This window comes from Pelecanus crispus, chromosome 5, assembly GCF_030463565.1.
Source record: "Pelecanus crispus isolate bPelCri1 chromosome 5, bPelCri1.pri, whole genome shotgun sequence".
Classification (NCBI taxonomy): Eukaryota; Metazoa; Chordata; class Aves; order Pelecaniformes; family Pelecanidae; genus Pelecanus; species Pelecanus crispus.
Genome location: NC_134647.1, coordinates 40,899,756 through 40,927,649, shown reverse-complemented (window position 1 = coordinate 40,927,649; position 27,894 = coordinate 40,899,756). Strand labels below are relative to the sequence as shown.

General features: G+C 37.6%; 1 protein-coding gene across 1 annotated transcript in view; it reads right to left on the bottom strand.

Annotated features, from left to right (window-relative positions):
• Nucleotides 1-27,894, bottom strand: part of SPAG16 (sperm associated antigen 16) — a 432,336-nt gene that overhangs the window by 184,255 nt on the left and 220,187 nt on the right. Inside the window, 2 exon segments of the mRNA XM_075710523.1 lie at nucleotides 5,746-5,905; nucleotides 5,908-5,930. Coding sequence (XP_075566638.1) covers nucleotides 5,746-5,905; nucleotides 5,908-5,930 — 183 coding nt within the window.

Genomic DNA, 27,894 nt, shown 5'->3' with positions numbered 1-27,894 from the left:
AAACGTGTCAGATAAGCATCATCTGAAAAGGGGTCTTTTGACAAGGACTGGTTGCACGCCCTCATTCTGATTCAAAATGTGAAAGTATGGCTCCATTTTGAAATTAGACAATCTTTATGAGTTTCTTCAAAGGACATTTTAATAGTGTGCTGATATGGATACATTTGGTCTGGTGAAAAATAACTACAAATCTGATAGTAAATGTTTCATTTAAAAGCTGTCCATTGCTTAAGGGAAAAGGAAGAAAAAAAACCCAGAGTATGAATGTAAAATATGCCAGGAGAAGTTAGGCTGAACTCTGTGCCTTTTCACATTGCTCTGATGGTACAAAGCAACTAGTTTGACTAGCCACCTTGGCAATTTAAGCAACATTAACTAACTTTATTGAGACTAAAGCAAAAAAAAAAAACCCAACCAAAACTATGGCAGCAGTTTAAAATCAACTCAATCATGTCTTGCACTGCACACTGTCAAGATGTGTTAATAATAAAAAATGTGCAGTGTCATTGCATACTATCATTCCAAGGAAAGCTATAGTTGATTAGGGGCTTCTAATTAAACAAAACCCATCCCTGCTTAATTTCTTTACAATGTATACTAACCCTAAATTTCCCCAAATTCAAATGCTTCTTATGAGAAGAAATAAAACTATAATGAGCAGTTATCAAGTGGAGAGAAGTGATAACAAAAGCTAAGAGTCTTAATGTAGGCTTAAGAACAGAAGAAGGAATTATTTAAATAAACTATGTATTAATTTCTGCCATATACATCTGACACTAGGTAAAGAAGTGAAAATTCTCAGTCTTCTTGTAGAAAAGCAAAAGGTGTCAAGAATTATTTTTGTGTATATTTGGAACTAAGTAAAAAAATATATTAATAGCTTAGTAACAAGATACTGTATTAGTGGTTGTGCAGGATAATTAACAGTGATCATGATAGATTAGTTACTTTTTTTAATTTGCACCTGAACAAATGCACCAAAGGATACTATCAATGACTGAGGATTGATGTAAACAATTACATTTTTTAGAATTTTAAAATAAAATTTTGATTGGGAGAGAAATTTTGGGGAGCTAGGCAAAAGTTACTGTATTAAATGAAAACAAGTAAGTGATAGATTGAAAAACAACAAACATAAACCAACAATGGCTCCAATTTGCAGACATTTATTCACCCTGAGGCCAGCTGCAGGACAGTTCAGAATTGCATTTCTCTGTGGCCTAATTCCACCATATTTTGCACTACTGAAAGAAACGAGAGAAAAATGGAGAACTGGTCCAATGTCTATATAAAGGATAAACTGGAGAAAAAAAAAAAAATACTGGATGTTCTGACTTTGGTGAAAATAATTTCTCAAGCTTAAAGCATAAATAACAATGCTTGCATTTAACATACAGTCTGCAGCATATGTTTGCAAAGCTAAATAACTGCCCGTGTTTACATGATATATATGATGTTCAGTTTGATTTGCATATCAGAGATCAAGCTGTAAATCTCTGATGATATTTACAGTTGGATAATTGAAATTAATCCTGCTAAAATGACTTTGACAGTCCTGAATTTATGGTCTAAGAAAACAATCCTGGAACTGTTTGCTGAGCTATTAACATGGCTGGCTATATATTTTCAATCCAAGCTATGCGCTGAATAAAAACCTGTTCGCAAATCGTAAGCCACTTCATTCCTTCCCCCTCTTCATGTTCAAGTTGCTTCCTATAATCATTAAGAAGATGGGATAACCTCAAACACAGCAGATATGCATGTGTTTTGCTGCTTTTGGTTTTTTTTTTTTTTATTTTTCTAACCATGGCAGGTACATTAGTTAACTTTCCTCCCTCCCGTCCCCCTTCTCCCCCACCTCACCGTCCCGTCAACCCCCCCCCCCCCCCCCCCCCCCGTAGATGTTATGGCATTTTCTTTTTAATTTCCTTTAAAAGCAGCCAATTCTCCAGCAGAAAGCATCAAGAAAGCCCAACACCAGAAATCAGACTCCCTCAAATCCTTCAGTAACTTGGATCATGGTTGTGTCTCAGCATGTGTCTGTGTCTTCAGGGAAGACGAAAGGTGCTTGGATTTTTGTTTGTTTGTTTGTTTTCTGTTGTGTTTTTTAAACTCAGATCATATCTTTTAATAGAGGGCACATAAGTTGTCAAGGAGAAGAACATTGTTAACTACAAAGCTACCTCACATTATCCTCCTGGTAGGAATGCCATTTGTGGCTAGATATATGACATAAACTTGCAACATACACAAAAGAAAAATGCTTGTGAATAATATCTGTTAAAAAAAAAAAAAATCACCAGTAGTTTCACCTCCTAATAAACCCAAATTCAAACAATTAGCAGGCTGAATTCTCTTATCATTGGCAAAGAATTACACAATTTATTAAAACTGTTGGCAACCTTTTCCTATTTAAGAGATGTTGCACCTTGTATTCTTTGGACTCCAATAATGGATTTGATGATTGTGAAGGTTGCACCTTGGATTTTGGTGCTAAAAGATAGCAAACAGACTCTCCACTTTCTTGATACCAAGTTTTCAACCACAGAGAACTCTGTTGTGGGTATTTCAAAGCTATGTTTATAGATTTTAAAAGTACATTTCTAAATCTGGAAATAAAAAGATGACTGCCATCCATTACAGAAGTGTATGTATTTATATTTGTAGCATTTATGTAAAACATATCTCTTTTAGAAAGGTGGCACTGATAGCTTTGATATTCATCGTGCTTTCTTCCCCCCCCCCATATGCTGCTTTCTGGGACCATTTAGTTTGAAAGCAGACATCCATTCAAATATGTAATATTAAGGCAGAAAGACAGCTCTCATTTATAAAATGTTCATTTCTTATTAGGGGAAAGAATAAATCACTTGATTAAGCAGAATAACTGTGATCACTGATTATTATCCTACCACAAGTATGTTATCTTGTGCTCTGTCCCCTGTTCAGAGCTTGTGTCAACTGGCAGACACCTGGAGAGGGAGAAGTCTAAAGACAACAACTAGATAAGCACATATGCTGTGAGGATGGGAAGAAAAAATTTTTCTAAGCGTCAAAAACCCTTGTGGTAAACCTGCTCCACCTTCCCATTTTGTTGCACACACCGAGACTGTAAAGGAGTCTGAAGGAGATTACATATTTATATGGTACCTAGCACAGCTGTCTTTATTCGTATCAGAGAACTCCAGGCACATAACAAATTTACAGTTGACACTCTGGGAAACATCTAGGATTAGTGTTGCCAAACTCAGCCAATTAGCTTGGCAATTAGTACTGTCAAGCCAAAATACACTGCAGGTTCTTTTGTATAGCATTTCTGTATATAAGCATCAGCAAAGTAACAATTCAGACTGGAAACTACCAGCCTGAATAATCTGTCGATAGCTCTCCCTTATTTCCATATCTTGACATATATTCTTCACGGGTTGATTTTTCACTTGAACTACTCAACGTGGGCATAAGGATCAATTGCAGCTGACTGTTCTGCAGAATTAGGTCTTCAGGTGGGATGTCTTAAGCTTGAAACAGCCATGTCTTCTTGTCATCAGATCCCTTTATACAGAAGCCTTCAAGAGCATCTAATTTTTCCACTGTATTCCTTTTATACTAAGTGCATACACTTCTACAGCACATCTTACAAATTAATCTAAACAGACTACCAAAGAGAACTCAATTGTCTTTTGGACTTAGGTAATGTAACATAAACAAACACATGGGCTTTTATTGTGAACAGACTGGAAGTGCACCAGTGAGGACTCCAAGTGAGGGGGTTTTATTTCATACTCTGAATACTTCTATTTTAAGCGTACTATGCCACATTTTTGTGCCACCTCCTGCTCCCTTTAGCCACTGAGATTTTTGTATGACTTAAGGTTTCATTAATTGTATGCTGATAACTAGACTTTCACATCATGGCTGTGCTCCTTACTCTCTTATTTTCAAATGCAAAACGCACATCACATACACTGAAGGTAGAAATGAGAGTTAGTAATGAGTGTGAGTGGGAGGCATGGGTTGGTAATGAAGATTTGCTTTGATTCCTCTGACTACAAAAGCTTCCTCGGTAGAGAAGATATTTTAAAGTGTCTAAACAAAAACCTTGTCTATGCAAATTCAAAACCATTCTGACATAAAATTAAAGCTATTCTTAGTATTATTTCTTAAAGGTCATGAATATACCATAAAGGATGATCAAAGTATTAAAATCCTACAACAGGTTAAGAAAAGAGGCAACAATAAAATAGATTTCCAGTGTTTTCATTTCTAAGCAAAACACTGACCATTAATTCTTTTTACTGATAGTAATGGTGGAAGCATCATCTGTTAGCAGAACTGGCTGACAATCTGTGTTAGGAAATCCACTTCTCAGTTGTCTTGAACTTTGCCAGACTTTAACTGCTTTGTCTATGATTTTATAAAAATTGAACATTTGTTTCAAGCTTTTGTTTTAAGTAGCTGCTCTCAGCTTAGCCAAAATAATTTGGAATAATTCATTAAAGGATACATTGCTTACCCCATTTTGAAAACAATGGGTTTATTATTATTTAAAGCTTCCTCAATTCATGATTTGAAAGCAACGCTGAAAATCTGATACTGACAGAGCTTTAATAAGCTCTTAAAAAAAATCTGGCTGAATTACAACATTTTGAAAAATCTCAATTCATATATGCTTATCAGAGAAGTACTTCACTTTCACAACAAAACCTGTCAACACTCCTGTTTCATCAAGCAAACTCCTAAAATAGGTCTCTAGGTCTGAATTGCAGGGCTTGCTGCAAGTGCAGCAGACCGGGAGTGATCCTGCAAAAGGAACAAAAGAAGAAAGTCTCCCTTGCTTTTTCAGTGAAGCTTCTTTCCCTGCAGTGGCCAAAAAGCTTGAAGGAGTATTTCACCTCATTCAAATGCAAAGGAAGAAAAAGACCAAGAGGAAATGGAAAAATCCATTAGGACTGGATAATAAAGAACCAGGGAAAACACCTATGAGACTGGAGACTTGTCTGTGGACTGATGACATTCAGCTGTTAAAAATCAGACCTAATACAGTGGTGTCAGTAACAGTACTCCTAAGTCATTCAGGAGTCTAGAAGGAAGTTTTGAAAAAAAATAAATCCGTTCCATTGCTTTAAGGTGCAAATTAATCAAAATATGTCACCTCAAATATAACCGAAGAAAGTTAAGGAACTAATAATTAATTGGTAAGCAGGAATATTCTAATATTCTAGAAGCACCTTCATATAAATGCATTTGCCTGGATAATAAAGAAATGAAGAGGTATGTGTTGATTTATTAATCAGGATTCTCCTTGCCAAAACATACATAATTAATAAAATAAATTTCCCCTTGTCCAACCTTAAAGTGTGTTGTATACTCATGAGCTAGAAATGCTATACAGAAAACTTACTTAAATTTTTGTTTAGTTACTTATTTAAATTACATACTGAAGTTCCACAAAGCTCAGACCTTAAAAAAACAACACAGAATAACAGATGCCAAATAAAAGCAAATACTTTTTTTTGCACTAGCTTAAATTAAGACCTTTCCAGCTTCCTGTTTAGTAAAGCCTTTATCCAGTAAATCACACCAAAGCCTGTTTTTTGCACCACTCCCTTTAATTTGTCTATGTTCTTAAAGTGAAGCCCACAAATTGGTGCTAGACATCTCTCTCTCACTGGTATAAAACATAAACCAGTGATTATTAAGTAAAGCTATCAATCAGCTAATAAAGAACCTCCAGTAACTCCATACCTGTTAACATCCCACATTTCACTTGTGTTGTCCATGGAGGCAGAAGCCACAAAATCACCACATGAATGCCATGAGCAGTTCTATACAGCATCGGCATGTCCTTCTAAAGTCAGAATGCATCCACGTTTTGAAAAGTCCCATATCTGCACTGTGGTATCCCACTTGAAGTGACCAGCTGGGTGCCACTGTTATGAGGAATAAAAATAAAGAGTAGTTTTTAGCAAGGAATAGGTGAAGATTTTCCCAAGTACACAGCAAAATAATTTAACTATGTTTAGAAAGACAGGTTAAGTAGCAGTTGTTGATTTTACATTAAAATACATATGAACAAAAAATTATGTTTGAAAACTTTCATATTTTTACTTTACAGTTTTCTGACACAAAATAGATGAAGTGGTTGTGTATTAAATACACTATCAAAAGAAAAGAAAAGGAGATATGAAGTAGCTATCTTCCATGGGAAAGTAAATATGGGTTCCAAAAATTACATTCTTACTTTTTGTGGTCTATTTATCAGTTTATCAGTAAAATAACTTAAGCCCAGAGAAATGCTTTCAAAATAGAATAAAATATCTTCAGGGAAGAATGTTTTCTTATTTCCCAAATCCATACCTCTTTCTACATATAAATTATTATTTAAGTATCACAATTTTGTCTCTTCTGACTCACTATAAACACTTTAACATATTCACTATCTCTTGGGGTCATTGATATGTTTTATAAATAAAAAATACAGAGTTCAACTCAGATTTTTTGGCCAAATCTTCAAATATAAACCAGTATAGTTCTATTTCATTTCAGCATGGACATACACTTTAGACTAAAAGTCCGTCTGGTTGAATAACATGCTATACGACAACTAGTAGGGGATTCTTAACAAAAAGAAAATAATAAGAAAAAGTATGTAGAGTGATTCTCCTATTAACTCTCCCAGACCTAGCCTGTGGCTCAGGATTTCTTTGAGACAGAAGCTTTGTGCTTAACATGCATCCATGGAGGTTTTTTCCATGACTAATTAATTTTCGAACATATGCAAACCTTTGGCACCCACAATCTCGTGTCAATGAACTCCAAAATTTAATTATGCATTATGTGAAAAACTATTTGGGGGTCTTAAATACCTTACTTCATTTCATTTGATGCTTCTAATTCTAATATTGTGATTAAAAGCAAACACTGACTACACATTTGCCATGTCTAAACCAATTGTCATTATAGGTCCCCTATCACATTTTACCCATAAAGCTGAAGACTCCTACTCTATTAACTCATTCCTCATACAGACATCATTTCATCTCTTTGATCACATCTAGCATCCTTCTCAGCACCATTTGAGCTGAAACTGAAGAAACAGGTACTCAAGGAAGGTATACAATGGCATGGTAGTGCTTTCTGGTTTTTTCTGTATTCTTTTAATTTGATTAGTATTTTTGGCACTACTACACAGAAATTTTCAGAAAACTGATCACAGTGGCTCCAAGATTTCTTTCCTGAGTACTAATAAGTAGTTTAGACCCATTCTTATCTATGTACAATTAGGACCATTTCTTCTCACGTGCATTACTTTGCATTCATCTGCACTGACTTTCATCTGACACTTCACTGTCGAGACAACTGTTGCAACTGGAATGCTTTTCCTGTAATTCTTCACATGCAACCTTCATTTCTACTGCCCTGACTAATCAGCAAACTCATCCACCTGATTTTCTTTCCCAGTTTCCAAGATCATCTTAACAAGTTAGGTCCCAGCACAGATCCCTGTGGGACTCAAATAGTAATCTCTCCATTCTGAAAGTGACATTTTATTCCTATCCTTTCTCCAGTTTTTAAATTCATAAGAAAAATTTCTTTTATTCAGGACAGTTTTGCTTCTTTGAGAGTTTTTGTCAAATGATCTTAAGAAGAATTTACTGAAAATCCAAGTGTACCAAATTTATGAATCTCCCTTGATCAAATGCTCAGCAAGCCCTCCAGAGAACTCTAACAGATTTCTGACACTTAATTTCCAAAGCCATGCTAACACCTCCCAATGCTTCACCGTAACAAATGTATCCATGTATCCTGTAATTTTGCTTCTTAATATCATTTCTACCAGCCTTTCCAGTATAAAAGTTAGATCAACTGATCTACAGCCCCTTCATCCCAAACTCTCTTAAAATATTGAAAAAAAAAAGTTAATGAGGCCTTCCCAAAGTGTACCAGGAATAATGGAGGTTTTCTATTGTGTTTACTAAAAAAAAAAAAAAACCAACCCAAAACCAAGAAAAATGTTTGGGGATAATGCACAAAAATACAGGCCAAAGATATTTTAACCTTGGGTTTTCAGACCAGTTTCTGCTGTTCTCACCAACATCAATAAGGAGATCTTGCCTTTAGGATCCAATAAACTCTGCTTTTATTTGAATAATGGAAAATGTGCTATCACAGCCCGTAGAAATCCTTCTTCCAAATCTCTGGATATAAAACTGCAGGAACTGAAAACAGCTCAAGGGTTGATCCTAAGCACTACTGTAAAACTTCATCCTAAGAATATACTCAGAGATATTTAGTTTACTTTTGCAGTGTAAAAAAAAAAAAGGAAAACATAGAAAAGGGCTGGGGGAGGCGGTGTCAAACTTTTTTTTTTTTTTTTATGCTTCCTTTCCTCCTTTTTCAATAGATGTCCACCAGATTGTTCTGTAAAAGTACCTACTAAGACAGCTTGAAATATGTGCATCATTTACCTGATAGATCTTAAGGGGGAACTTGCCATTATGAAATATCACCTCCCTAAACTTTTGACTATTTTTAACACTTACGGTTTAGATTGCTATTTTTTGTGAAAATATCATTATAATCCTCATTAAGGCAGTTACACCCCCATGCCTAAGACAAAGCTTTGAGAGATTAATCTCTCAAAAATTTTAACATTGCACAGGAATAATTCAGAAGCTTTTTTCACATATACTAAAGCATAAAGGCTTGAAGCCTGAGTAAGGGTTCAGAGGAGACCCTAATTTTGTCAAGCTGCTAGGAATAAATGTGCTTTTATTAATGAAATACTTGTACTTTTAATAAGTCAAGCTAGATCTCACTTCTGAAGACAGATAAAATTAGCAAAATGACAAATTATCATACCCCTTATACATTTGTGAAATAAGAGCTATTTTAAAACAAATTCAGAAGCAGGTATAAAGTGGGACTGATGAAATCTATAATTGGTTCAGAGGGTACTATGCACTGCCACTGTTGTGAATCACAAGAAGAGATTTATTGCTTATGCATTTTTTAATATATAATACCCAAAATGTTACATGAAGAACCAGTTTCTTGGGCTGAATTTTAAGAATACACCATCCAGGCAGTGATGAAAATCTTTCAGAAAACAGATATGAGCAGGAAGGTAGCTCAAATGGATTCAATTTGGCAATCTATGGCAGGGGAAAGAGTTACAAATGAGGTTTAGCACTCCTTACAGATCAAAGGAGAAAAAAGTGGAGACTGAAAACAAAAGTGTAGCTTGTGCAAGAAAAAGTTGTGAGGGACACACTGACAGTGGAAGTAAGGACAAAAGTACTCAGGAACAGAGGGACCCAGTGCCCCAATCCCCTGCAACACAAGCTCCCTAATATTCCCTGGGCATAAAAAAAACATCATTTCATTAAAGAAAGGGGAGTTGCATCAGTTGAGGATCTGCAATTACGCATGTATGAACTTAACGTCAGCATTTCTGGGAAGCACAAACTGCTGCTTATAGGAATGATGGCTGTCAGAGCTGTTTTAGCACTGGGACTGCACTTTGTGGTCATGAAATCTTCGCTGCACACTAGTATTCAAACCAGACACACATATAATGAAAAAAAAATGCTGCGTCAAGCTTAGTCAGGCATCTAAATCAAAATGCTTCTCTTAGAAAAAAAAACCTACTCAGTAGCTGATTAATAATGACATACTTTTTCTGATTTGCAAAATTTTTTGGTCCTGGGAGATAAAAGAAACACTCCAAATCCTGAGGTAGCGTTTTGTTATCCACAGCTGCAACGTTATTTTTTACTGCACTGTTGCTCTATACATATGATAGAAGATTATCTGGGGGAAAAAAAATGTATCAGGAAAAGTAGATGTTTTTAGTGATTTAGGGTGTCAGTTTAACAGTCTATGATACCCTCACAGTCCTCTACCATATGACTGATTTTCAAACAAAATGCGTATGGATTTTTGTGTTAAAAATATATGGAAATATGACATTAGATGCCTTAATTATCAGCAGCTATATACATAATCTCCATTTGAATTTCAGATTGATCACTAACAGAGAAAGCTCCAAGTAATCCTGTGCAGTGTGTATATCTTTAATTCAGAGGATAATAAAAAACGTTAATTCTTTTTTACCAAACAAATCAAAGAAGCAGACAACATATTAGGAGATAAGAACAACGTAAATCCAGTCGTCTTCTGTCACTTGAAACACATTCACACATATGCAAATAACTTTCCCAACTTTTAGAAATTTTGGTGCTAGTAATTTTTTTTTAAAGAAAGTAGCAGTACATTTGTGTACAATGCTGTATGGACCTGATCAGCTGGGTTTGTATGGTCTTGCTTGGTCTGTTTTGGGGGTTTTCTGTTCAGACTTTCTAGCACACCAAAGCACCATAAGGGATGAAATATGCTGTATAGTTTAGAACAAAGTATTTGTGTAGAAAAAGCTTTCAAAAGTTCATGAAAGGCAGGTCCTGCTTGACCAACCTGATCTCCTTCTATGACCTGGTGACCTGGCTGGTGGATGAAGGAAAGGCTGGGGATGTCATCTACCTGGACTTCAGCAAAGCCTTTGACACCATCTCCCATAGCATTCTCCCTAGGAAGCCGGCAGCTCATGGCTTGGACAGGCGTACTCTTCGCTGGGGAAAAAAACTGATTGGGTGGCCGAGCCCAGAGAGTTGTGGTAAATGGAGTTAAGTCCAGTTGGCGGCCGGTCATGAGCGGTGTTCCCCAGGGCCCTGTTTTGGGGCCAGTCTTGTTTAACATCTTTATCAACAATCTGGAGGAGGGGATTGAGTGCACCCTCAGTAAGTTTGCAGATGACACCAAGTTGGGTGGGAGTGTCGATCTGCTGGAGGGTACGATCGCCCTGCAGAGGGACCTGGACAGGCTAGACCGATGGGCCATGGCCAACTATATGAGGTTTAACAAGGCCAAGTGCCGGGTCCTGCACTTCGGGCACAACAACCCCATGCAACGCTACAGGCTTGGGGAAGAGTGGCTGGAAAGCTGCCTGGCCAAAAAGGACCTGGGGGTGCTGGTCGACAGCCGGCTGAACATGAGCCAGCAGTGTGCCCACGTGGCCAAGAAGGCGGCCAACAGCATCCTGGCTTGTATCAGGAATAGTGTGGCCAGCAGGAGCAGGGAGGTGATTGTCCCCCTGTACTCGGCACTGGTGAGGCTGCACCTGGAATACTGTGTCCAGGTTTGGGTCCCGCAGTACAAGAAAGACATTGAGGTGCTGGAGTGTGTCCAGAGAAGGGCAACAAAGCTGGTGAAGGGTCTGGAGCACAAGTCTTATGAGGAACAGCTGAGGGAACTGGGGTTGTTTAGTCTGGAGAAGAGGAGGCTGAGGGGAGAACTTATCGGTCTCTACAGCTACCTGAAAGGAGATCGTAGCAAGGTGGGTGTTGGTCTCTTCTCCCATGGAGTTAGCGATAGGACAAGAGGAAATGGGCTCAAGCTGCACCAGGGGAGGTTTAGATTAGATATTAGGAAAAATTAGGAAATTTTTTCACAGAAAGGGTAGTCAAGCATTGGAACAGGCTGCCCAGAGAGCTGGTGGAGTCACCATCCCTGGAAGAGTTCAGAAAATGTGTAGATGTGGCACCTGGGGACATGGTTTAGCGGGCATGGTGGTGTTGGGTTGATGTTTGGACTGATGATCTTGGAAATCCTTTCTAACCTTAATGATTCCTAGTTTTTACCTTCATTATAAATAATCCAGCCACCAAGCCAGGAAACATGAAATTGCTACTCTACCCTTAATTGGTTTAGTGGTGGACTTGGTAATGTTAGGTTAATGCTTGGACTTGATGATCTTAAAGGTCTTTTCCAACCTAAACGATTCTATGATTCTATGAGAGTGTATGACACCTGTAACCCCTGCATTGTCTCTATGGCTAGATCTTTCTTCTTAATACTAAATATGCATACAGTTCTACCTTTCAACTAATTTCAGGTATTCCTAATTGATGCTATAAACCTGTCCTTCCAGAAACAATTAGAGTGGAAAAAAACTTTGGAAATCTTAATTCTGTGTTCCACAAAAGCATATGGAGCATTAACTTCTCAAGCCTTAACAAATATTTCCTCCCTCATATTCTAAGCGCACACATTTCCTTTCATTATATGTTCCTACTTCTACCAGCTTCACTGTTCTCACTACAGGATGCCTTTCCATTAATGCTTACTGAGTTGTAGACATATCAATAATTAAGGGTCATATTCAGCAACAACATGAGCCTTTGGCACAGAGTTATTCTACAACAGTTCAGGTGACTGATTACCTTTCTGGAATACCAGTCAGATGAAGGCAATAGCTACACTGATAGAGTTGCCCTGAAATATATCAAATGTAATATCAACAGTCAAAGCAGCTTCAAATATTTCACCTCGTTCAAATATTTCTGGACAATGGACTTAGATCTGAACCTCGAGCTATTCCAGGGGGATTACTCAGGTTACCTCTGAAGATGCTGTGGAACATAGAGCTAGCAAGCTATTCTGCTTCACAACATCAGCTGCCAAGCAGGACCACAGATCCCATCCTTCAAAACTTACAAGGATTGTCATGTTGCATCAGCCAAAAAAAAAAAAAAAGAAATTATAAAGCCACTTGCATCATTAGATCTAGCTGCCTAGGACACCCCTCTTTTAACCTCTCATATCATTGACTGTAGCAATACCTCTTCACAACCACTGAGCATTCTTGGTCAGCTTTATTCTGAGTACTGGTGGAGAGACAGAACATCTTGCTCTACAGTTTATTTGGTAAATAATAGTAAGGTAGACTTCTCTGTGCAACATATCTCATCTTAAGAGTTAATTGCAGGAATATTATTTTCAGTAGTTGCCAGGGACAATACTGTGAATCAAACAATTTTGTTACTGTATTCTACATGGCATTAAGTGAACACAGCAACATCTGTGCTACTAGCATTTGTATGTATTATTTATGTAGTGCTGCGGACATGCCCGGTGTTCTGCAGACAAACTAAGATATGGCTCCTTTCCTGAGACAATCACAGTCTAAATCAAAAGGCAGTGAGCAAAGCCTTACATACAGTGCTGTCAAATAATGGTTCTCAAAGCAACACACTAAAAAAAACACAACTTGTGTTAAAGTCTTGTGTCCTAAAAGAGCTGCAGCAACGGGTAGCATCTGACTGGAACTTAATGGTACAACATAAGCATCAGCAACTCAGCAATAAATTTTAAACATACAGTCTAAAACATTGCAGGATTAATGGTCTTTTACCATGGCAATGGACAAACACTTTAAAATCAATATTTCAATTGCTTAATTGGAAAAATGATGTCTCTTTTATTTACCTCTATTCATCCAATTATTCTAAAGCAAAATTCTAAAAGCTACTATACTCTTTGCAATTTCAGCACAGGTAGATCCTAAGCACAGCAAAGCCCAAGGGAAGAACTGCAAATACTTGCCAATACAGCAAGTTTTGCTGACATTTTATGCTAGGCCAAAGAGGAAAGATAAAGAAAGGAAATGTCTAGAAAAACTGAGTTATTCCATGAAAAAGAACTTATGACGCCTGAATGCCTATGAAAGTATCTTTTGCCTCTTCATCCCATCATCTTTAGCTGTTGATTAAGTAAATATATCAGGAATTGATTGATCCTTTAGACTTCCGTCTTTCCAAGTTTTGTCAGAATTAGCCTGCATGTTGTCCTGGTTTTGGCTGGGATAGAGTTAATTTTCTTCCTAGTAGCAGGCATAGTGTTGTGGTTTGGATTTAGTAGGAGAATAATGCTGATAACACACTGATGTTTTAGTTGTTGCTAAGTACTGCTTACACTGGTCAAGGACTTTTCAGCTTCCCATGCTCTGCCAGGTGCACAAGAAAATGGGAGGGGGCACAGCCAGGACAGTTGATCCAAACTGACCAAAGAGCTATTCCATACCATATGATGTCATGCTCAGTATATAAAGGGGGGGGAGTTGGCCAGGGAGCAGCGATCGCTGCTCGGGAGCTGTCTGGGTATCAGTGGGCGGGTGGTGAGCAATTGCATTGTGCATCACTTGCTTTGTATATTATTATTATTATTATTATTTTATTATTATTATTATCATTACCATTTTACTTTATTTCAATTATTAAACTGTTTTTATCTCAACCCAGGAGTGTTTCTCACTCTTACTCCTCTGATTCTCTCCCCTATCCCATCAGGGTAGGGGGAGTGAGCGAGCGGCTGCGTGGTGCTTAGTTGCTGGCTGGGGCTAAACCACGACACAGGTTAAAAGTTACTAGAGAGCATGGAAGAGGGTGTAAGGAACATGTGCAGAAGCAGCACGGCAGGGGGGGGATACATCCTTGTATGCTTCATTTTCCTTGGAAACAAGCTTAAAACCAGTGATCCAGACACTTACACTTAGGAAAGTATATACCTACCAATGGGGTCCCACCTTTGGTTGTGAAAGCTGTATTTAAACACTCTCTTTTCCATTTGATACTAAAAACAGTGTAAGGGATGGAAATACCAAACATCAGTTCAGCAGTGCAGTCATTGTAAATCTTCTTTATTGTCCTACTTTGCTGTGGTGTGTTTTTGTCATAGCCCCTCATTTTCTTCTCACCAGAGAAGGTGAAAATCAGGCTGAATTTAAAAAAGGTTGGGGTCAACATATTATTTAAAAAATTCCCATAAAAAATATTGATAAGACAACAGGTGATTTTTTTCCACACCAGACAGGACACTTGCACAGTTCCTTGATAAAGGATGATGTGGATCCAACAATTTGTGGTTACAAAAGAAGATGGGACCAAGTTCTGGAAGTGGAATTCATCAAGGATTACATGGAAACGGCATATGGTTCAAAAACTTTTGAAATAAGAAGTAGAGTCCAAGAGGGTACTAAGATAAAACCTCTCAAATGCCTTTCCTGTTCTTATCCATTCCTAAGCATTCCCTGGTACTCACTTGCTGGGGACAGGATGATGGTCCGGAAGAATTTGGCATGTGCAATCATCCTTATGTTCTTAGTCTGTATTTGAACAAAACACTCAGTAGAAAAGATTTTGTTTCTAATAGATTTTGTAACCTTGAAAAAGTCTTGAGATACAGTTAACTTTTTTTGTTACTGGAACTCTGCACCACATTAATTATTTACAGTGACATTTCTTATGAAAACCCCTGTTTTTTTGATATCTATGGTTTGTTTTGGGTGTTGCTTTCATTATCCTAATAGACTATGTGTCTAAGACACATCTTGTGTAGTCATTGTAATATGTTTCATCCTTCAGAATAATCTTAAGCCCAATTTTACTCCTGTTTTATTAATAGATATAAAATGTCATTTATACGGAAGGTGAATGCCAGAATACTCAGCAGTAGAAATATGAAAATACTTTTTCTTTTCCTCATTTATCATCAAAGCTGAGAAAAAAAAAGAATTAAATTTCAAAAATGCAAAATCAATCATAAACTGACATTCTATAAACCAATGAATAAGTTTCAGAGCCAGGAAACACAGCAGTAACAAGCAGATGGTGGATGGTACACAGGTACATGGCTTCTTGTCCGAGAAGAAAAATGCAGTTATCCTGCAAAAAGCTGTGACACAAGGCTATTGGCTGGAAATCTTCAGAAAACTGTCAATGCATAGTATGCCAAGTGCAAAACTCAAGGTAATTTTTCATTCTACATTACCTAATTGCTAGATCTTTTTATCATATTTCATGCTTATATATTGACCCAAGACAGGATAACTGTTTCACCCTGCCATTCTACCTGGCTGACAGCTGGGTGTGACATCAAGGGAAAAAAAATAAAGCAGTCTTTTGGCATAGCACCGCTTGTCACTGCTTCTAGATAAGATAGACCTTAGGACTAGGCATCATAAAAGTAGTAATCTTTTGTTTTAATGAAGTTCACCTTCTTTATTAACACTTTCTTTGAGGCTACATTACACTTCAAAAGTGACAGTTTCACATCTGCAATAATTCAAATATAACATGCTCCTACTACCAAAAAGAGTCCCAGTATGGTATATATGAATTTTCAGACAATGAACTAAAATTATTTATAAACAAGTTTCAACCTAACAAGTCCTCTGTATTTTGAAGCATTTTCCCCTTCTGAACTGAGTACTGATGACAGAAGCTGGCATATCAAACCATACAAACACAGAGAAATCCTGTTTCACCTGACGCCTTTCTCACTGCTCTTATCAGCTTGTCTTCGTCCCAGTGCACAATTGTTCCTTTATTTCAAGGTTTTGTCCTGCTCTAAACACAGCCTATAGTTCTGCATCCAGGATCATTATGATGATTTTTTCGTTATGTCCACAAGGTAGCAGATTGCTCCAGTTCAGGTTACAATCTATACAGACCACAGTCAGGCCTGCTACTTTCAAATCCTTTAGCTTGCTAAGATTAGCCTGGTACCCCCACAAAAATATTGAGTGTGGTTTTTATTCACTGCAGGCTAGTCTTTTTAACGTATAAAAAATGAGTTAGCTGTCTTTCAATGTCATGTAATTAAAAGTGGTTAAATGAGATTTTAAAATAATTTAGGCACCTGGTGAAAGGCAGTTTTTAGTACATGTAAAATTGCCTTTTAGGAGGCTTTGGAAGCACACCAGATAATAAAAATGAAAAGGCAAAATATAAACTAGTTACAATACTTGGAGATTAGATGTAGCAAAATGCATGTCAACAGCAGGCACCAGACAATGCAGGGCTGTATGCAAGACTTAAAGACCAATGAATAATAACCTTTTTAACCAAAGATTTTTTTTTTAATTAACAAAATTATGTCTCTTCTAAAAGCAGTGCATGTCCAGCATCCCACACTAAAATTCTACACCTATTTACCAAGGGGTAGGAGCATTTGGGCATCCTATTTGAAGCAGGGAGCTCATAGGAACCTAACCAGTGATATCTCCGACAATTATGAAGGCTGCTTATGCTGAAGCCAAGCAGTGTTTCTGCGTCCAGTTGTGCCATCTTGCTTTAGGATATTGCCAAGTAAATTTTCCTCCATTAACTTAATGAGAAATAATTATTTTACCTGAAATGAATATAATGAGTAAACATTGCAAAACTACCATATTTTCCAGAAATGGCATCTATTCTGTACCATTCCAATACTTTCCCTCAAACAATGCCAATATAAGTTAAAGTCTTCCTATACGCTATTACATTTAAAAATAAATTAGTATATTTAGCCCACATAAAATCATGCATAATACCAATCAATATCGATAACATACATTAAACAGCATGCTATTACTGTGTGATACTTAATTTCAACATCCATCCCATCCAGCATGGGTTGCTTTTCCTCCATTGGAATGAATCCAAAACCTCAAATTCTAATGAAGGGCTGTTGAAGTAGGGAAAAATGTAGTTTGGAAGGAGTTCAGATACATGAATTTCATGCACAGAATAGATTTATTACCTATATTAACAACGATAATCCTGTGTCACAGTTCCTCTGAAACACAAAGTTGTGGATCAGTCATTTCAGGTCCATTATCATCCCCAAATGGCTGCCCAGTGATGTCTAATCTCAATCAATAGCCAGTAATGAACCACAGCCATTAATCCCATTTGCATGTTTGTACAAAGCATCATTTTTAAGCTGCATATTCATATGCATAGAGAGTTCAGTGAGTGCATAGAGATTTCACAGCCTGTGGAAAGTTCTGCACTGGGATTTGAACATTTTCAAGGCACCTCGAAGAATATTTAACTCACACTGTGTAATGATCTCAACAGTGAAGCCCAAGAAAACACAGAGGACATTGCACTAGCCAAGTGTTTGTATTTTGGGTAACTGATGATCTTACTGAGCTATGCCCTGGGGATACAAACATAACCAAAGGCAGGGAATTAGTTAATGGAGACAGTGATTGATAACAATTTGAATCTGAGAGCGGAGGAGGAATGAAAATGATGAACAAGAACAGAATCCTGGGTTGGTACAAGAGAAAGCAGCATACTGAAATTAATGTAATCTGCCACCCTTTCATAGAAAGGCTTTGTATGAAAACTGAACTTTCATTCACGAGGCCATGCAGTCTAACACCTGATTGTTCAAGAAAGTGGGAAAAGCAAAAAACCCAAAAGCCTCAAACCCAACAACTCTCAAAGCTGATCTAAAGTGTGGACAGATATACTGTGGCCTTCTTTCTTCCTGTTCCCCATTCTTTTTATATATACACTACTCAAATGCAAAGATACAGTTACAACAAGCTAAGAACATGGTTCCACATCCACGTCCTTCAACAGTCAAACAAGTCCCAATGCTCATTCATGGTTAGTCAACTCCCCCTGCTACTTGTGCTACTACAACTGTTTTGTACCTGAAGTTATCCAAATTACTGCAACAATATAGCTTGAGAGAAAATACAGAAATACAACAAATAAACGACAGTACAATTCATATCTGGAGTTTGTACTCAAGACAAATTTTCCTTACTTCAACCATTAAGCCTTATCGCATGCTAATGATGTTTTTTGAAGTAATTCACAACTGAAAGCAGCAACATAAGGTCCAGGCTTTGAAACAAGATTCATGCCAGGAAATCCAAAATCTCCATGGTCTGATCCCAAAACATACTGCCCAAGGGCTAGGGCATAAATTCCACATGGTTTACTAAAAAAACCAGTAAATACCAAAGAAACACATTAGGAAATGTTACAGATATACAATGAAATTAGATAGTATCCAGGACTAAAACAACCATATTTAAATGCTTGCAAGGATGAATCTTGTCTATTTGAGCTAAAGTATCTAATTAAAGATAATGCATCACCACCAGTAAGCACTCATCATTCCAACATCAACTGAACTGTACTGGTTAGATCATTTTTGGCAAGATGAAATAAATGAAGGACACTGACGCTATTGTATGAAAGTGAAGGTCCTGACTTCAAACGTGACAAACCGGTAACCAAGTTTTTCCTCCACCTAATTCAGAACACTATTTTTCATCCCGGATAGATCATTGCAACTGGGATGAGGTTTCACATTGCGTTCCTCAGCCACACATTCCCCTCGTTAGCATTATATTAGCATAAAATTAATCCTGCAGAAAAAAAATGGAAATTAAGTTTCCTGGCAGTTGAATTCTCCAAATGGGCTCACTGTGCACCAGAGCTGTCCAAGTCCAGGGACTGGAAGCGAGTGGCTGGATACAGACTGAGGAGGAAAGGCTCAGGATCCTCCCCTTCCACAGCAGCAAGCCATAGCACTGGCACAGGCATAGCAAAAACCTGCAGCATCGGGCAACACAGGGATTTGAACCTCTGCCTAAATAGTTCAAGCCAGAAATGTAACCAAATAAGTTAGTCATGCTGGTAAAAAAGCCCCCTCACCTTCTAAATTTTTTTTTTTTTTTTTTTTTTTAAATATCAGGGCAGGATTTATATAAAGCCTAAGCCTCCTACCTTGAAAAGAGATATTTCAGTGCAATTCAGTTTTTGTGAACACTCTAAATATTTGGGGTTTATTTCCAATTCAAATATCTTAGACATCACCTCAATTGAATTGCCATTCTCTAGTCAACTCTAACACTAATGTTTGTTATTTTAACAGCTACACTTTAGGAAACGCACATTTTAACAATATAACAAAATGGATACCTCCTTAGCTACTCCACTAGAACCCTTGCAGCAGGCTTTAGGGAAAAAACAATTGCCTTTATTGCACAGAAGAAAACAATAATGAACCAAGAATGTTAAAGGCATCAAGATTATAATTGCACACAAAGAAATATAACACAAGAGATTCTATTAAGAGAGATGTTTTGACGTGTATAACAACTCTGAATAGAAAGAGAGCAACACGTTCAGCAGAAACACAGGATCAGACCAGCAAAACTGAGACCAAGCCAAGCAAGAAGGCAGCTAGCTCTCCATAAATCCAACACCCCATCCTCAAATATGCATGCTGATGAAGCTAGAAGAAAACCTAAACTACACCAAATCTGAAGCCACCACAGTGAACAACATCTTCTTCTCACAACCTAAATAAATGAATTGAAGATCCACAAAACCAAATTGCTTCTGGTGACTCCTAGGCAGCAGCTGTACCAGGACAAGCAGAAACTGAAAATCAGGGTGATGTGTAGGAAAAGAAACCTAAGAACTCCTTGAAGAGTGGGCAAATTTCTGCAAAACTTTCACAGAACATATTCATGGCTTCACTGAAGCTGAACTAATAGGTTTAGAAGTATACCATTTTATTGGTACTCTATAACGAGATTTCAACTGCATATTCCTCCTCCCTTTCTCTAGCAAAGTGGTTATCATATAGAAATTATTTTCTTTCTTTCAAGTAAACACCAGATCTAATTACCCACATAGCTGATCAGAAAGTTTCCTCTTAATTTCTGAGAGTAAAAACAATCACATCAAAATATTACTGAATTTGAGTAACTGAAAAAACTTTTGTCATAAAGAGAATGATTAAACTTGACACCTGTTTTGTGAAACCGATAATTGCAATGCCTTTTCTACCAATACGATTAGATTGGTTTAATGCTCTCAATATTAAATATGGGTGTTTTCAGGTCTAAAATTCAGATAATGAGAGAATGTAGAACACAAGACAATCATTTAAGAATCATGAGATTATTTCTATGTAAGCAAACCATTCAGTACATTTGAAAATTATTTACCTTACAGACAAGCATAAAATTTAAGTGATATATTATAAAGATAAGATAGCTAAATAAAAATTTAAATAATATTATACAAAGACTAGCTATCTTTTTACTCCCTTTAGGAGTTCAAATGTATCCAAGGTCAAATACTTTATACTGTGGGTATGAAGATTGAGGTCTTTTTGAAAGAGGCTTTAAAGAAATGTTTCATATTTGTGATGGAGGGGCAACAAATTAATCAGTAAAATCGGCATTATTTCATCTGGGGAAAAAAAAAAAAAGAAAAAAGATATCAAATGAACAAGGTAAAGATTAGACAAAAGAAACCACAGAAGCCCTGTAAAAACTCCCTAAGAAACTCTGAGTTTGAATTAAATTGTTTGATTTGACCAAAATGGAATCTGCTATTCTCACATTAAAACTCTTTCAAAAACAAAACTAGAGTGTTGACATACCAATCCTTTGGCACCCCCTCTCACTTTCTCAGGGAAAATTCTTTGAAAAATTGTGGCCAAGGATTCAATTTCATTTGAGAGAATGTGTGTGTGCACGTGTGTGTAAGACAGGCCAGACTCTTAACATCTAAGAAGAAAAAAAAAAAAAAAACCCACCCTTGTTAACTATATATTTGCTACCTAGAAAAGTATAGAAATATCATCCAATAGAATATATGACATAATTAAAAATAATGAGTAAAATCAAGGGGTATCGCTTTGTGAGGCAAGTGCAATCCTTCCTCAAATGTATAGCTGTACAAATTAACAACTTGTTTCAGTAGGAAGTTACAGAAACGAGGGGTTCATGCTGCCACAGTTTCCACTTTTCAAGCTGCTGACATTTCTGGCCAGCGACCCATGGGCTGAGTCCTTCCCTCTCGCCCCTTTGTCTCCTCCTTAGGAGGAAACCAGCTACAGGGCTTCAGCTTCACTTGGCACCAGCAGCCGAGCGACTGCTGGAGCAGTAACTGCTCCGAGTGGAGCAAGCTGGAGGGATGGGCTGCTCCTGGTGCTGCATCTGGCGGAGGGGTGGCGGGGACTGAGCGTCCTCCAGCAAGCACAGAGAGCTGATCAAGGCTTGACAGCACTGATATTTCTCTGGTTATTTCTCCGCTTTTCCATAAATCTGAGTAACGCCCCTTGAACTCTTTTCTTTGCCCTCTTATGCACACTTTGACTGTCTTTGCTAGCATAGTCTTTGCTTTCACTGAAAGCAAACTGCCACTCAGATAGCCTGAACTCTGGGAAACTCAGGAAAAACATGTAATTTGGTAGCTTGCTTGGAAGAAGGCATATGCTCATATAAACGCCCTGTGAAACTGGATTTACATTTCAGAGGTCACATTCCTTTCTCCCTTCACCAAAACAAAGAGAAATGATGTTTCTCACTGTGTAGCCACACAAAAGAAAACTAACATATAGGAGACAGAAAACATACAAACAAATGAAGAAACCAACTACACTTCTCACAATGTTTACAACTGCAATTCCTTAGCAATACACAAGAAACAAAAAAGAGAAAACAGTTGGTGTAAGCATCTTATCATAAATTCCTAAAATGCAAGAGACCTTACTTTGTTTCAGTTAATCTACATGTTAAAATAATGCCTTAATGGCTACAGCAAAGCTCTTAAAACACCACAACCAGACTCCAGACACCTTTTAACCAGCTCCCACTCTAGAAGAGCTTTTTAAAAATCTGAGCCATGTGTGCTAACCAGCAGAAAACACCCAACAAGACAATAAACAAAATGGCTATGATATAAAATCTTTGGTCTTCACAATAATATGTCATGGTTTATCTTAAATACTGGAAAGGTTTCCTGCTATTTGTTAGTTTTACACAAAAACTTCAATAGGTTTTCAATCACTGTTTTTGAAACTCAGTAAGTGTGCAAATCCACCTGTGAAACTAACTACAGAGTAGTTTCATCAAAGGGCAGCATTTTATTACAATATATTTTCTTCCTGTAATTATTTCAAATATATATTTGAATTGCTCAATAGGACTGCTTCTTCTGTCAGCCAGTTTCCTCCCTTTCCTCTCTTCAAATGTCATCAGCATTTCTCTCTCCTGCTGTTTGCTGAATTATTGTAATGGAGATATTATTAGTGAATCACTCTAACTTTGAGTGGTCAATATTTCTACCAACCAAGAAATAGAAGCCAAAGGTAGTTTTTCATTAAAGCATGGTCATTCTGGATGAAAAGTGAAGCCTATTCAGTAACCACACTATGGAACTGCAGACTGTTTGCTTTTTAAAATCAATATAATGATAGACCCTTTAAGGTGCCTGATATAAAAGAAAGAAGTTGCATTTTGTCCTGCAAAGTAGTTATAGTTTAGAACAGCTTTCAAGGACAGTTCTGGTAACTGTAGGATATATTTAAAAACAGAAAAAGTGATGCAAAGTCCAAACAAATTTCTACAATAAAAACAGCTGTGACTCAACTTCAAAATGCATGCAATAGTACCTTTTTTTTTTTGGTGTTCCTATTGATGTAGAAAACTACTGCTTTAAAGCAGAGGTAACATCTTTGCAAAACACTAACGGTCTAATTATTAATGTTTCTAAAGTCAAACATTCCAGATGGCCCATGGCCTGCCGATACAACCATCTCAAAGACAGATGATCAGAAGGGTAAAGGAGACACCTGATGATTTGGCAACAAAGAAAATCTCCAGAAGTCTGGACATCTGCCGGGTACCCTGACTTGTGTAAGAAAACATTTTTCAGCATGGCAGGAGTAGCCAAAGAAAGGCAACTTCTGCTCAACAAAACAGGATCTAAATGTGTAGCAAAGTTACAGTTATTATCATCCCATATTTTCCAAAAGCACATTGCAGAACTGATCTCTCTAAAGAAAAATAAAAAAAGATACAAACATTGCTTTTTCTTAAAACAGATACTCACCAATAGTAAACACAGTTCTCTGAAATTATATAGATCATATTATATATATATATCATCCCAAAACCCCACAAAGAATAACCAACAGTTACACGTGCCAGAAGAGATTAGTATGGATAGAAACATTTGGCTTGTAGGAGTGGGGGGAAGGGGAAAAAATTTAATCAAATCCATTACCTGGTTATTGATTTCTCTTTGCCAGACTGATCCTGTAGAATACTTATAAAGCCTTTGACATTGAGACGTTTGGCCAAAGATATTGGATTAGACTAAGCAAAAGCTGAGCTTCTCATGTAATCTCTCATATTTCATTTATATGTGATTTATTCCTTTGTCCAGCAGAGGCTTTTTATTGATAAAAATAATGAGATTGAGAATCCCAAAGGAAATCTAATGCCCACCCACTCAAATATGTTTGTGAAGTAAAAACAGTAGGCTTTGTAGGCCTGAGAGAGAATCATTTTATGTGAAGACAGTTTCCTTGTATAAAAAGTATTAAAAAGTATGAAGCTTGCCAAAGATTTTGAAATAAACAAAGCTACTTTTGAAATTAAAATTTTGCTATACTTGAAAACACCAACTGCACAGTTAATATTGTACGCTAGGGAACTAACTGAAAGACTTCTGAAATAGTTTTTTCTTTGCAGAATAAGTGAATGTAACTTTTTTTTCTTTCAACTTCCTGTATTAGCTCAATATGATAAAGCATCTTAACAAATGTGTAGTCTGCTAAATATGATGTGTTATATAAAGCCAGTTAGATGACCGAAAATTACTCGTGTCACACAAAAGAAGTTTCTAACCATTGTCAAATTTAATATGTAATCCGGTAACTAACGGTTTTGTGGAACCAAACAAGAATCCAAAATTCTCTAAGAAATTAAATCATTATGGCTTTTCAATAAAAACGCTGTTCAAAAGTCCTAAGTAAACTGTAGCTGACTATCTTGCATTTCTCTAATAGCTATCAATACTAATAAAAGGATAAATAAAAAACATCTGTTTCTGCAGTGAACCCTGAATTAGGTTTTAAAGTCTCTATTTCAAGGCACAAACCAGAATAATTCTACTCCATTGATAGCCAACAGAGACCTTTGTGATTAACATGAGTCTTTCAACTCTTTCTTATGTTAATGCTAATTAATCTCAGTGTAATTAGAGTATGGTTCTTAAAGGTGCAGCATTAACATCCTCAGCTTATTCTGGAAACTGGGAGAAGATGCAGATTTTTGTTATTCCAAACATTCGGGCCACCTGTAGTATATCCACAGGTATACTACACAGCATTTCTCCAGCTATTAATGTTAAGTGTAGTTAGTGGCTTTTAAGTCTCAGCCTCGTTTAATGCATGATGTAGAACTCAGCATTTATGACTCAAAAACTAGCAGAAAAAGTCTTCTGAAGCTCATTGTTTATGGACTATTTATTAACAGTAGCCTCCAAGATTCTTTCACTGAGAGGACCATAAGTGTGATCGGTTCAGTGGCCAGACAGAAAGGGTGAACGCTGATATTTTTCTTCCTCCTTCTCCCTGGTTCTCGGATATACACAGCAGCTTGCCTGACCAGTCTTACTCTTCATTTGAACACAGAGCTTCTCTTATCAATGACCCCTGTGAAACCTCCTTGGGGCAGTGAGGTCCCTTCCTCCCCCACGTCTATCTACAGGTCATAGGCCATGAGTATTGTTACCTACAAAAGCTCGTTCTGCCTTGTTTCAGCTCCTTACTCTCAGGCTGAAAGATGCAATTAATGGTACTCCATAATCTAAAGAGTGATTGATCATGAAGCCACCTCAGCTTTTGTCCAAGGTTTCTGTATACAGCAACCTCTGTTGTCCATAATGGATCTAGCAGTTCCCTGAACTGGCAGAATGCATCTCTAGGAGGTGTTGCACTTGCCGCACATAGAATCATAGAATGCTTTGGGTTGGAAGGGACCTTGAGAGATCATCAAGCCCAACCCCCCTGCAGTGAGCAGGGATTGAACCTGTGAACTTGGTGTTATTAGCGCCGTGTTCTAACCAACTGAGCTAACCCAGCTGGTCTGCAGGACACCTGGGCAGCACGAGTTCAGTACTCCTGACTCATCTGTAAGTACATGACAAACTGGAAGTCTACTGCAGAGCAATACAGTGCATACACAATGAATTGCCTGGAAGCCCCAGGGCCTGAGTAAACAACTTTGGGATTGGGCAGTAATCCCTCACACACTCTTTAATGCCATGGGAAAAACAATCTGGAACACAACAAACAGCAGGGTACCTCAGCACATCATAACTGAAACTTTTCCATAATGGAATTTGAAAGGGTTTTGGATGGAGCCAAATTCTCAGCCTGTTCCTTCCTCAACATCTCAAAGAGCTTCCTTTGGTCGTGAGTGGGTTAATGTGTATGGCGTCACCTTAGTGCGACTGTTGACCCAGCCTGGACAGTGGCTCTAAGGGATGGGTGGTTACAAAAACCAACACTTTAAAATCACTGACTCCAAACCTTTCTTCCTTTCTTCCTGTTGGCAGATTTTTTGAAGAGCCCCAAAAGTGTACATGAAGGTCTCTAATTAGAAAGAGCCCCCATAGCACAGTCAAATCACACAACTTAGTGTTAAATTACAGCTTACATACCAACAAATGCTGCTGAATTTAACTAAAACTAACAAACATTAACTTGTAGCCACATTTTGTAGATCCTGGAATCATAACTTAAGCAGTAACTGTTTGATCTGGAAGTCTCCTTAGTTTCACCAAATAACTGTAGCATGAATACTTGAAAGTCAGTACATTAAACAAAATGGCATAATAGATAATTCCTGCTTCTTCTCATAGAAATAAAAATAAATCTCAGACTGGCATTAGGAATTATTAAAGAATGAGGAGAAATATATTTGATGTCAGTAGAATTTTTTAAATTATCCTGTTATTGTGACTGAAGAACCCAGTCACTCTAATATGTCATCAAATGCTTTTCATTTGTGAAGGATTCATGGGCCATGTACGGTTTTAGTTATTTAAAAAAAATTTATTTGCAATGTGCAACCAAAAAGAAAGCAGCCATTTATTTTTAGTGTCAGATTGGCTGTTTGACTCTCTTCATACCTTGTAGATGTTTCTCACCACACGCTGATATATGAGAATATTATAATTGGCAAAAAGGTTGGTGTGGATCGACACATCAGCATCTACCAGTAATGGGACCCTCCTCACCAGTTCAGTCCATATGGAGCCAAAAGCTGTAGAGGTAGGGGACAGAAAAAGCACCATGCTCCCTGCTTGTAATTCACCTTGATAATCAAAGCACTACAGGCGCTCAAACTACAAGCGTGTCCACTGTGAAATTCTGAAATTGTACGTGTACCTGCCATGCTGTCAAGTCTGATTTTTGCTCCTCAACATTTCCCTCCTTCTCCAAGCACAAGTCCTCTGAGATGCAGTGAGCAATGAGCAGTGTCAGATTCTGCCTGTTACCTCTGAACAACTGATCATGTCTGACTTGAAATCCGGCCTGCCTCTCCTTTCTGTGAATGCCTTCCCCCATTAATTTTGCCCCTCTCTCCCATCACTCCTCAGAGGTTTCTCCACACCCTCCCTCCATTCCTCAATTACTGTTCTGCTGGGCGTTGCAGTCTATCCTTTTTTCACATTGAAATTAATCTCTGGACAGTTTCTTCACAAGCCCAAATGATGACATCATAAAAAATTAAAATCAGTAAAAAACAGAATCAGGGTCTTACCTGAGCAAGAATTCATTTCAGTTTCTCAGTTTATCCTGACTTCAGTTCTGCCCAGGAATTTACTTTGTTAAACCTTGAAAGTTTTTGTACAATGAGGAAATCACTTCCACTCCGACAGAGTCTTACTTCCTCAATTTCATGTTTATCAGACACTGCTCTTTAAAACTTTGAGAAAATATCACTATCCTGGTCACTTTCTCTCACTCAGGATTGTCAGCAACATTTTGGACTTAGACTCGAGAGGCCACCACAGTGCTCAGTCACCCACAACACCACAGATTTTAAGCATGGAAGTTCTGAGCATCCAAGTGGATTTTCCAAATTGTATCCTGTGTTCCCCATCTCGAGCCTTAAATTTCCACTAGAAACAGGGCATAGCTAAATTCAAGAGCAGAATTCATGGCTTTTGGCTGCTTATGTGTTTGCCAACATAAGTTCAGCAGTGATTTTGTGCTGCTCAGCTTTACGCAGCTGGAAGAGACCTTGTTTTTAGAGACAGGTACTTAGACCTTTCTGCAGACCAAGCATTCATAAATGTTTCATTGGTGACTACCCAAAACCCCCCAGTCACTCAGGGAGCATCAAAATCACTGCCCCTCCATAGCCTGCTCTGATGTGCTACCGAATTCCCC